The following is a 13174-nucleotide window of genomic DNA, read 5'->3' on the forward strand; positions in this document are numbered from 1 at the left end:
CACAATGTCCTTTTCGGATGAGGATGTTGCATCTTCTTGGCCCATGGGAGGGAGATTTAGGTGGCATCCCTAGACGTTTCCCCAAAAGGGACCAGAAACGTGATGAGGAGGGACAGCTGCTTTAAATTAAAGTCCATCAGAAACTAACTGAAACACTGATTTGTTATGGATTTACATTTTTACCTATCCCAGGAAACCGCTGCCACAGGATAAATAAAATCTCTGGGAGTCTGGGGTTTCCAAGGAGTAACTGATGCAGTCATGCATGGAAACCATCCCTGTTCCGAGGGTAGGACAGTACATTAATAAACAATACAAGTAACAATACTGATGAATTGGGGATGCTGCCTAAAATATATTTACCCCGATAATGAACCAAATTTGCATTGTATTGAAAAGGCCTGTAAAGCAGGGGTGCTCAACGCCAGTTCTCAAGACCCCCCCAACAGGCCAGGTTGAGGATATCTCTGCTTCAGCACAGGTGGCTCAGACTCGGTCTCTGACTGAACCACTTATTGAGCCACCAGTGCTGAAGCAGGGATATCCTAAAAACCTGACTGTTGAGGGGGCAGGAGTCTTGACTGGAGTTGAGACCCCACTGCTGTAATGCAGGAAAGTGGTCAAAGGAGTGGAGTTTGCGGGACCGTGATATACACCCAATTAGCACTAGCTGCTGGGCAACACCAACATTTTCTATAGGGTATTTATAGGAATTAGGTTTCTCAATTCTAACAGGTTGCATTTATGCGGTCACTCCTTGGCTGGAAACCTGAAAGCACAACCTAAGAAATGTACGTACCTAATCTTTCCTCAGCAAGATAAAATAGACAAGGAATAGTAAATGAATGTTCTCTACTATAATTCTGTAGCCTTGATGAGAAGCAGTGGAATCATTGCTCCCAGATTTGATGGATAAAATGTAGGACATCTGACCTAATTAAACTAGTGCCAAACAGCTTACCTCCTGCATACTCTCCACCATGGATTCCAGATTCGTCCTCTTGGCCAACTCTTCTTCCCATCTGTAAAAAAAAAACATACAGAATTAGACATCAATTCTAGATCGCTCCACCATCTGCAGCTTAGCAGTAAAAAAAAACTGCCTTTGATGCAGGTTAACAGTTCAAGTCCTGGCATTAGCACTGCTTTGGACCTTGAGCAAATCATTTTTCTCCGTGCCTCTGGCACCATTGAGTGTGCAGATTTCCATGTACAGGTCTGTATAATCAGTGCTTACAAGAAAAAATAATTTTATTAAACATGAACCAAAAATTAAACCATTCCTGATTATACAGATAATTGGAGAAAAGCATAACAAGTTGGTTGACAGCCCAAGGGGCAGTGTGAGACATTTCCAGCCAAAAATCCCTATGGAAACGACAGGAATAAAGATTTACCACCTAAATTAGCAAAAAAAGATTTCCCCACCATATGGTGTATATACCTGCATCTTGCAATACATTAAATATTTAAGTTAGAGCGATGGAGAATTTAGCAGAACCCGCAACCTGCAATTGTAAGAGGCTAATTGATTCTAGTGTATTATAGAAAGGCGACTTGCAGAGGAGAATCAATGCTAAGATCTAGGCAACATAGTGAGGCTGTGCAGAGACACATGTGACTTGATAGCTTTGTTTTATATTCTGCTGGCTTCCATTTTGACCTTCAGCAAACATGGTCATAGGGAATGTGAAACTATGGGGGACTAATTAACCGTTTTTTTAGATACCGCACAATTGCTGCCATTTTGGAAAACACTCCGCACTATATTTGTGTAATTATTACCCCATAATTGCATACTGGGTGTCCAATTGTCTGTACATACTGATGGTCTCCAAAGACCTGTATATTTCCTCTGTTGTACCAGCATGAATAATGTCCTACAGTAAAGAACCCACTGGCACAGAGCAGTATTCACAATCTTTTGCCCCGCAATGAAAACCCTATTTAGTGAGCACCCTATTAGTTGATCACCGATTATATGCATTATATTTTTGACAAAAACTACAATTCCACTGACAACGTCATTATGATGGCACTGCAATTGTAAAACTACTTTAAAAAAAAAAAATCACTTTAAAACAGCAAGCCGTATGGGAAGCCGGGATGCCCTAGAGCTGAGCCATGCTATTTTTAATCTTTGGGAACTCCCTAGGTTCCCAAGATTCTTACAGGTGAAGTTACAATGTGTAAATCTCCCAACAGGAGAAACAAAATGGCTGCCAAATCAAGGCCAGAAGTAAGCTACATTATCTGTTGCAGTTTCTTATTGGGTGGCCATTTAGAGCCCATTAAAAAAAAAACAGGAATTGATACCAGTAATTCTACTTAAAAATATCTTGAGCTGGAAAAAAAAAAACCACGCAGTTCGGCTTTGGAGAACCTCCAGTTCCAATCCTATAAAAAGAGGTGTTTGTTAGGGAGGATTGCTGCCTTTAATGTAATGCATTTTTTTTTTACTAAGAATACCCCAATATCATGTCTTAATTAACTCTTCCTTCGGATTATCCCAACACCCCCTTTGCCGAGAAACCTGGACAAACGCCAAGGAAAAGCATGATGAAAAAACAACCTTCTTTCATTAGTAATCTCATACTTTGTACTGTACAAGTTGTGCTAAAATGTAGCCCTCTAGTAAGGCAGGTCCCGGCTTTGTGAATAAGACACTTCATGAATAAGCAGATCCCCCACAAGTTGCAAAATCGTCCCGTCTATGATATTTCAAACTGGTTACGCGTCTTAAAATCATAGATATTAGAAAAAGCGGATCGTTTCATGTCGAGAAAGGACGCCCTTTCAGCCCTCTCGGCAGTGAAGGGGTTAACATGTCTCATAGTTGAAGCGAATAAAATGACTCTCGGATCTATGTTCTGTAAGCGGTTTTCTTATTCGCGTTCCTCTACGAGACGCGAACACGAATGAAAGTGCAGGAGCAGTTTCCTCGCATCATTTGTGAAATCACGTGCTTGTTATGAATGTATTATTTAAATAAATAATATTATATATTATTTATTATTATTTATTATAAATCACGTTCTGCATCCGTTTTGCTGCCGGGGAAAACAGTCTGAATCCACTCCCCTTTTTTCCTCCTCTTTCTAACGATTGATAGATTTTCTTTCTTTTTGCGCAGAGACTGTGCGGCCCAGATTCTGTTTCATAGAACGGTCTAAATTTAGCAATCGCCTTTCACTCAAACATGCAAAAAGATGAGGATCTCGTCTGCCTCAGCTCTTGGAGGTCTTCCAAGAACCTGCTCTAGAAGCCTTTTCTGTAAACTTCTGCAGCATCCAAAATAGGTCTCTATTTCAACTTCATCTCTACCCAGTTTTTTTAGGCCTCGCTCAGACAGGCTGCTACGTCCATGCGCTTGCGTGCGCGCCTCCGCCGCGCGCTCCTGCTGCCCAGCGATCTGCGCTCAAACTGCAGGAGTTGGGTCGCGGCGTTTGGGGGGCCTAACGAACACGTCACGGTACTGGTTCACCTTTATTGGCTGAACCAGCTCATGCGACGTGATTGCAGCCCCAAATGTCAATTTGGGTTGTGGCAGCAAAATATCGCAGCGTTAACGCTGTAGTTTGCCGCCACAAGCAGTTTCTAGTGTGACAACGGTCATCCACTAGACAGAGTGACGCTCGTGCGCGCGCAAGTCGCAACGCGGCCTGTCTGAGCGAGGCCTTATGCAAAGGTTTTGTAGTGGCAGAACTGCCATTGCAGCAGGAGTGGTCTTGGGCAGCACAACCATTTGAAAAGGTTCCCAGAGAAAGGAAGAGGCTGAACCTATATTTCTGCGGTTTTTACAGGAGATATTTGTAATGTCTCCTCTGGCAGCAAATGGGTCCGATTTTCTTGAAATAGTAAAGAGAAAGAAAAATGCATTCATATATATTGAGGATGCCTGAGGAAAGCCCCTAGGGGGCAAAAGATTGGCACCCCTTGGCTACTTTTTCATTAAAGATGATTGTTTGATCTAACTTGCTCACGTGTGCCCTTTTGCATCCACGTCTAACACGCTTCCCAAAGCCATTTTTCTAGGCCCGTTAAGTCCCACAATCAGAGGGTGTCTGACTCATTGCAACACAGTCTCCCCCCGTTCCTCGCATGGCTTCAACCACTTCAATGGAGTCGCACTCCGATCAGAATTATTCTCTTCAAATTGTTTTGTAGGCAAGAGCAGCAGGAGATCGACCGCTACATGTTTAAGTCTCTGAAACATCCAAACGTGTTGGACTGCAAATATGAAGGGTACAGACATGAAAGTGAACACCTTAAAGTGGCATTGGCTCGTGTGTGTGTGTGTGTGTGTGTGTGTGTGTGTGTGTGTGTGTGTGTGTATACGTAGACAGACATATACATACACTTTTTTTTCTTTTTTAATAGATGCAGCAGTTGTTTGGCAGTGTAATTATCTATGCTGCCGATCGATCCGTTCGCCTGTGATGAATCGGCTAAGACCCTGCATCCCAAGAGACCCAATATGGCCGCCTATTTCAAAAGAGGAAGCGCTGTGGCTTCCTAAACAGTTACTATAGCAACCCAAGGAAGATTAAAACAGTAACAGAGGGCATGAAGAGGGAGGGGTGTGGGGGTGGGGAAAACCAGTTATCAAATGCTATACAACTATTTATTTTAAAACATTTTGAAGGTAATGCTGCTTTAAGTGCTTCCTGCCTGTACTTGGAATTCCCTGAAGCCAACACAAGCACATCAGAGGGAAACTTATTAGGGTTATAATTTGGTAACGTGCTGTAAGAAGTCTCTATATCAGTGGTGCGCAAACCGGGATGGCGCAGGATTCAGGAGGGGGGGGGGGTTGGCACGGGCAGTTGCAGGGGTCCCACACTCTTCCGCCAAGGCATTTAAACTAATCCCGGGGGATCGAGTGAAGCCTCTGCAACTTCACTTACATGCTCTTCGGCGAAGCGTCGCCATGGCAACGCGGCATCACGTGACATCACGTTGTCATTGCAACGCAACCCCGCAGCGTCATTTGACGCTGGGAGCCGAAGAGAAGGTAAGAGAGGGGGGGGCGCGAGCAGGGAGAGAATGTAACTAGAGCACAATTGAAGAATCGTTTCATACACCGACATATGAAGTCAACCATTTGCAGCTCCACATCACCCTGTAAAATATACCCCCCATATACCTCCCTAACATGATCAACGCAGAATACGGTTTCCTGCCGTCTAAAACCTGGATGGTATGCAGAACAATGGCAGGGGCCATTTCTTCATACACAAGAAAATAAACTTGTGACAAAAAGCTCTGTATCACAGCCCAAGTCTAACCTGAGAGAGTTAGAGACCCCACGCTGTAACCCCAGCAATCCGTTTAATTGTCGTTGGGGGGGGGGAGAGAGCTGGGCATCTAACCACGGCACTCTGTGCATTGGCACCACCATCACGCCAGCCCTGAGTGTAACTCAGCAGCTACAATGTAGGCTTATATTGCCAAGTTAACATTATCTGCTGGATGGTTACATTTTACAGCTCACACTGCTGGGAACATTTGCAACAAATTATCTAACAGGAAAGTTTTGCAAAGATTTTGCACTGCTGGGGAAGTGCGCTAAAGTCTGCTATAGAAATCAATGAGTGCTTTAAAACCCATTAAAATGGTATTAAGAGTTGAATTTAAAAAAAAAAAAATCACTGTCCTCTAATACAACAAACACTTTTTTTTTAACCCATATAAAATTTCACATATTTTGCTGCGTTAAAACTAGAATCTGAGCAGTGAGTAAACAAGGAATGTCCTTGTAATTAGGTTTTTAAGATCTTATTCTGATGCGTCAAACCCTCCAGGGAGGGATAGCAAAGCATGTAATACGTCAGTCTTCTCACCTGAAAAATACCTATTACATTCTGATCGAAGCTGCAGTGATAAAGCATGATACACACCGGAAATATTTGCCGTGTCTTGGACTCAAATTCCTGACACACACAGATGCACACATTTTCTGCAAAACCAATACACGCTGTAAAATAGGACGACGGATAGATATAATAAAAGTCCCACTTATACTGCTCCTCCATATTACAGTGTCATGACAGCCACCTGTGCTGAAGCAGGGATATCCTGAAAACCTAACCTGTTGGGGGTAGGATTGCCAGGTGTCCAGTATTAATCCAGACTGTCCTGTATTTGGACACTGTCCAATAAAAGATTAGAGGGAATACTGGACATGTATGGTATTACCTCTCTGTACATAGTGACCTGACTGGCTTGGGGGAGGGGGAGGGGGATTTCCCCGAGCAGGGAGAGAGCAGGGCTGTTGCTAGGGGGCTGGGCAGCTTCCTCCATCCGGATTGACTGCTGCCGGGTAATGCAGCCAATCAGGAAGAGGTGTCAGGAGCCTGGGGTGGGACTAAGGAGAGGAGGAAACAGCATGGAGCAGTGAGAGGCGAGACTCGAACGTGTCACACCTGTCACCATTGTGTCAAGTATTTTTGGAGAAGCCACCTGGCAACCCGAGTTGGGGGAGGGAAGGTCTTTGGGATTGGAGATGAGACCCCTGGTTAACCCTTTCCTGGCTGGAGGCACCTCTGTCAGCAAGGTTGTTAATTCCGCCTTTGCAGGATCGCGTCTTGTAAACGCCATCCTGCTAACAGGTGTAGCACACGGGGGATCTTGTAATTACAGCCGCTTTAATGCCGAGCTGCCAGATTCTGGATTTTAATCCCCACTGCATTTTTCTGGATTGCATCCAGAGGAAGCATTAAACGGATAAAACCGAACCTCCCTCCTCCCTGGACTCAAATCACTGATCAGCAAAAGTACCTGGCCTGACAACGCCAGACATTTTTAGAATGTTTCACTGGGGCCCGGCTGCAGTAATTATACAAGACCCCAGCAGTAACCATGCACAGAACCCCTAATTAACGCCTTCACGGCCAGAGCGCAGCAACAATAAAATAACTTCCGCAGCGTCTTATTTTTAAACGAAGGATGAGAGGTTTCACCTTCAATGCAGAGGAAGGACAGATTTGGCTTTAAAATCTCCCCATCCCTGTATAAAAATGAAATAAAGATTTTTATTTTTTTAATTAAAAACAGCACCAGGCTGTCTTTTTAATATTGAACCAAGAAATCTCGGTTGGCGCGGCCAAAAATACCGCTCAACGAGCCCACATAATGATACCTTCCCCGGCTGCAAAACCGAGGCACGCCTGATGGAAAAAACACCAGATTTCTCAAAGATAACAAATTCCGTGGAAAGCAATGAGCTACTGATAGATTTCTTAAATAATCGATCTTTTTAAATGATCGATATGGTGTAACACTTAGATTGGTTCTGCAACCAGGCGACAAATACACACCAGTGTATTAGGGTTGCAGGCATCGCCACCACCGGAGTGCTGGGCTGCTTCTTCTAAGCGTTTCCTTTTGTTCAATGGTGGTCCTCTACTAAAATCAGTCTCCCCAAATTCATTAACCGAGGACGCAAGTTTCTCCGTAAAGAAAGAATGTGTTACAGGAGGGGGAGACTGGCACGACATGTAGGAAAGGGGACGGCAGGCAGAGAACGAAATGAAAAGTCCCCTATAACATGCAAACTCCTATTTGAACTCACTGAACATATGTGGAATTCAGTTTAACAACAAATAAACAATGTGGATCAGGCCAATCTTAAAGACATGCTAGCATGAGGGAGGGGGGAGACTGCGCCTTTAGACATTTCCCATGACTGGGACCATGAGGTATGCAGAGGAAGTGGTCTGTATGTGGACTTGGGGCTGAAGCCCCTCCTCACATTCCTGCCCAGAGATACTCATCAGACAGCTGCTGTTTCAAGTCTGGGTTCTAAATGCCAATTGGTGAGATTTCTGCCTAAAGAACCTTCCGGCCTGCTAAATAATCCCGGCTGAGCGAGAAAGCCTGTAAATCCGAGCGGAGTACTTTGGATGGAGGGATTATATAGACGGTGCTTAACCCTTTGCCGAAGGAAGGGATGTACAGCAGCTGTAATCCTGCCGACCGTTTTATAAACTATTCTCAACCACTGATTAGAATAATATTTTGTTACAGAAAATAGTAAGTATTTCAGTGAAAAGCAGAGTGGGACATACCAAGATGGTTGCCCCCATAACCTTCCCTTCCTCTGTCCTCAGCTACTACAAATCCACGTCTACTCCAACCATGCTACACAATAATTTCCACTTTAAAATATCCACTTTAAATTTTTGCAGCACAGGTTTTCTTTCACTTATTTAAGGACTACATGAAAAATGAGCAAATCGTAGGCACCTTTAGTTAAATTCCAGTGCATGGGTAGGGGGTTGTATTATTTAGCAACGCTGACCGGTGTGAGTGAGGAAGGGAGGATCCCCCATCACTCATCTTGTCTATTCTGCAAGGTGCTCATGTCAGTTGTTCGTTACATGTGCGTGATACAATCCTGGGAACTGAAACCCAACAGGTGTTACGTCCCAACATGGCTGAACTGCAATAAAGTGAATACATAAGGTAGGCTCAGAAATGTAGCCGTGAAAAGCCAGTGCCATGTTTACCAGGCAGTGCTACACTGTTATCTTACAGACCACTTGTTTTGGACGCTTTACGGCTTAAGTTTAAAAAATATGGCCCTTTATCAGTAATAAAACATGCAAACTGTCGGTAACGTGCAAAATACAATACAAATAAAGGCTTTGGCCATGTAAGTGGAACTGAACCTTTAACGTCACTGTCCGTTTGGCCTGCAATATGTTTCTCCTCGTCTCACTGGCAGGAAAGGGTTAAAGCCCCAGTTTAACATGGCAACAAGCACATCAAACTGCTCCTCCTAGCAACGCCTTCCTCTGTTAGCTTTATCTGTTACATACAGTAGTCAGTTTGAGAGATCGTGGATGATGGACAGAAAGACACTTCACAATGACAGAAAGACTAATCCATGCAACACATCTGAATGATGAGGTAATTCCCTCTACTTGAAGGTTTTTCGACATTAAACAAAGAGCAGACTTATGACGAGTTGCGTCTCTTGACAAGGTTTCGCCAAAAGGAGAAGGTTGGCCGCACCCAGCTCTACACAGCCCTTTGATATGAGAAAATGAACCATCCGAGGCCTGGTTCTCTGTCAGGCCTCTAACCCCTCTTGGGAAGTGACTTCTGTATGGGTAGAGTTCTTGTTGGCACAGTTGGCAGACATGATGCTGCTCTTCCGTTTCCGTGTGGCACTCTGGATTCGCAGATGTTCTTTTGCAGCAGAATAGATAATTTCAAAGCCCACCATTGCCTTTCCCATGCCTGGAGTGAAGGGCGTTACCTACAATATATAATTATCACCTCATTTTTTCATGTCCGATGCCATAAACCCCTCGTTATTGTTAATTTATTGGTGTTAAATCCCAACACAATGGGCAGTGGAAGACACCAAGACATTCAAAATAAATTAAAACAAGGCTACAATAGGTAATGCTGTAATGGCCTTAAAGACTTAACTTACACTATAGTTGTGCGATATCCACATGGTTTAGGACAGGGGGTTCACAACTCCAGTCCAAGCCCCCCCAACCAGTCAGTTTTAAGGATATCCCAGCTTCAGCACACATGGCTCAATTTGTAAGACTGAGCCGCTGATTGAGCCACCTTTGCTGAAGCTGTGATATCCTTAAATCCTGACCTTTTGGGGGAGGGGAGGGGAGAAGAGGGTCTTGAGGACTGCAGTTGAGAGCCCCCTGGTCTAGGACAGTGCGTGGTTTTAGACACAAGAAGAACGGGAAAGTAACAGGCGTTTACAGCAAAGAAATCTAAAATGGTGAGAAAAGTGAAGGCAAATCATCATTCAGAGCCAGTGGCCTGGGATATAAAAGGGGCTTTATGCAGAGCATCGTGCCGGGACTCGGGGGTTAATGTATCTCAAGGCATGAAAATGCACACACAGAACTTTAGATGTTCTATAAAGTGAATAAAAACAAGCAGGGAAACTAGGCAAGTTAAAGGCCCTATTCCATGGAGCTGTCCATGTAATGGAAGGTCTGAGCTCCATTCAAGTGAAAGGAACCCGTGTGTCCCAAGAGCAACTGTGACTATGTCAGCTTCTGTGTACATGATCACCATAAGACATGTGTAGATTGTTTACGGACCAGAACCTGTACCGAAGGACTGCACTGCGAAATATGAGAAGCAGAAGGGGGCCTCCAGGACCCCACAGTATTGAGATCTTTTCTGGTCTACTGCGTCTGTCCCCTGATCTCCTGTGGGATCATTGTCCCTTTGGTCCTATGTGGAAGGGACCCTTAAGCAGGTCACTGATTAGGTCATGCCGAACCTACCAGGGACTGGCACCTTAACGCCCTACTCCACTTCATATAGTGGATGTGTAGGAGGAGAGCATATTAAGCAAATCTGATTATGTGGAGCTCATCATGGAGAGACCAAAATGGGCCCTAAATTTCATGGCGCCAACCCTGCCAGCAATGAATTGTTAAATAATTAATTTCAGGGCTCACGGTGTGAGGTTTCACAAGTTTATGCAAAACACTTCTAAATTGATAAAGGTTACTCATGTAAAATGTTCTCAGTAACATGTTCCTTTTGGTTTTTACATGCCTGCTACAAAGCTATCTTTGATCACGCTCGTCATGTGTGCAGGAGTAGACGGAAGTACAAGATTGGGACGCGGATTGCGGTCATGTCAGTGAGCTTTCCCATAGATAATATGCAATAAGTAACTTGGTCCTGGAGAAAAAGTAATATTTGCAGGTTGTATATGGTACAAACAATCATTCAGAGCGCACCACAAACATTCATATGGAATCATTAGCAACAAACGATTCAAAACAGCTTAAGTTTTAAAAACGATATAAATGATGCATAATGTAGATATGTACATTGTAGAATATAAATTATGCAGATTAAGATCCAACATTGGTCTGTAGATAAAAGAATAAGATATCACACAACTACAAACAATAAGCCTGTACTGGCGAGTGCACGCGTCGGATCGATATAAATAACACACCGAGGTTTCATTGTTCCTGAGGTGGTTAAACACTTCTGTTCTGTGCTCTTGAAATCTCATGTACAAAAAAAAAAAACACACACCTATCCGTGCCACAACTTAAAAAGAAAAAAGGACAGATTTGTTTGACGACATGCTGGAAACCACTTCCTCCGAGTATATTCTTACAACCAATTTGCTGCATCGCTGCATCTGTTCATTTCCTCTCCGGGTTTACAAAAGCCAAGCAAAGTAAAATGCTTCTTACTAACGTTTTAATTTAAGGTCGCCGCTCCATTCGGAGGGAGTCGAGCTCTCGCTGTAAACACGAGTTGCCCGAAGTGTTTGGCTAGAACATGTGACTCCATTATCCCAGTGTGTTCTTCCATGATTTGTTCCTGAAGCCGTGCGGGCCACAAAGCTTTATATTTCCACACTTCTAGTGCTCGGCTCAGCTGGGCTGCTTCCCTCTCACCATTTAAGGTGTTCCCTGTAACTTGGGTATCTTGGTTACACAGAAAACAAGGCCTTTGTATTCACATTATACATCCAACTTTCATCAGTAAAGAGGAAGCTGCTGCTTCTCACTTACTGGCCACACTCCTTTGCCACATTTCCAGATCTAAACGGCAGCCCGTGTATGGTGGGCAGTACTAGCCTCTGAAGTTGGAGAAATGGTTTAGGCACCAAGCCAGCTCTTGCGGTCTTGGAAAACTTTATTATTAGGTACCAAGTCCCTGCTGTAACAAAGTCAGATTACAGGGGAGATGGATCAACTAAAGATAATGCAAATAGACGCTCGTTTGGCCACATTGCGCCATTTACGATTTTCGTCAAAAGTAAAAGTGCTTTTTACATGTGACGCAAATTACCCAGAAGAGTTTATGCCGCTTCAGATCTGACAGATTTTTTTGGGGCGCAAAGAAAAAACGCGGAGACGCAGAGTTTGGTGCATCTCAATCTGCACATACTATAACAGCGCCTCCTATGGTCACTCCCCTTATCAGAAGCTTATGTACACAACGCAGACCTTGGCGTAAAGACCTAGATAAATTGGTTCAGACACAAGGGGCAAACGTCGCAATGTGTCAATCCTGCTACAGATTTGCCTTGGTACATCACCCCAAATAAGTTACTCAGAGCCAAGAAACGGCGCCTGTATTTTCCCGCTACATGCTTCTCTGCTTGCAATTTAAACACGCTACTGTATATGCTGCTCTGCTCACAATGTAAGCACACTATATGAATGAAATAAATCCATGTATGTTGGTGTTATTTCGGTTGCATTATTTGCCACTGGCCTGCCATGAAAGAATTAAATACCTGTTAATCATGTTAACACAGAGAAATCACATATTTACTGTTTGCTGCACAGACTATGAATAAATGCCCCTGAGCGTTCATAAACAAAATACTTTAGATGTTTGGGGTAAACACAGATAAGGAGACATGACGAAAAGATGGCACAGGGATTTTATTTATTTTGGGTAGATCTGCTTTTAAGCGGCTGCTTTTACCACAGGGCTGATAATTCCACATATGGAGAGTATCCAGTGTACACCATTATATAGCACCTATTGCTTGGGATGAATAAATAATGCTTGCTGCATTACCAAACTATAATAAATCCAGGCTGGAGTGCTTGGCATTAATTCCATTGAGAACAAACAGTTTTTATATTGAAACCCGTTGGCATGTTCTGTGAAGGGCGTACTGTACACGTGAAACAGTCTTCCAACAAAATAACCACACTGGACTGACCAGTGAGCTCAGAGACCCGGGCACAGACCCTGAACAAAGCACACTCACAAACCATCTCAAGTTACCAGCGTTGCTTCAATGCGCTGGATAAACAGCTTGATTAATAATCTTTTAATTTCTATTTTCCTGTCTGCGCCCTTCGTTTACGCAATATTATGTCACTGGGCGGCAGGAGGCCGGAACTCCAGCTGCTGCGCGAGATGCATCAGATCGGAGCTGGAAATGTACGCTCTCCTAGCACTTAACCCCTGCTATGCCAGAGGGTTTAGCACCCAGAGGTTAACTCCATCTGCAGTGTCCCTCCATTCTATACCACAGAAGTACAGCAAATAAAAATACCACGTGTGAGCACATTCACGCCAGACAGGTCTGCAACCCTGCCTTTAACCTATATCGCAGCATACAGTGCTTCTACTGCAGCCAAGGATTCTGGGAAAACGGACATGCAAATGAGCACACTACAGAAGAGAA

General features: G+C 43.9%; 1 protein-coding gene across 1 annotated transcript in view; it reads right to left on the reverse strand.

Annotated features, from left to right (window-relative positions):
* Positions 1-303: 303 nt before the first annotated feature.
* The window catches only part of IFFO2 (intermediate filament family orphan 2), a 49187-nt gene continuing 36316 nt past the window's right edge, over positions 304-13174 (reverse strand). Inside the window, exon 2 of the mRNA XM_075603222.1 lies at positions 304-1022. Within this exon, the coding sequence (XP_075459337.1) occupies positions 938-1022 (85 nt within the window). The 3' untranslated portion in view covers positions 304-937. The remainder of the gene's footprint in view (positions 1023-13174) is intronic.

This window comes from Ascaphus truei, chromosome 6 (genome assembly GCF_040206685.1).
Source record: "Ascaphus truei isolate aAscTru1 chromosome 6, aAscTru1.hap1, whole genome shotgun sequence".
Classification (NCBI taxonomy): Eukaryota; Metazoa; Chordata; class Amphibia; order Anura; family Ascaphidae; genus Ascaphus; species Ascaphus truei.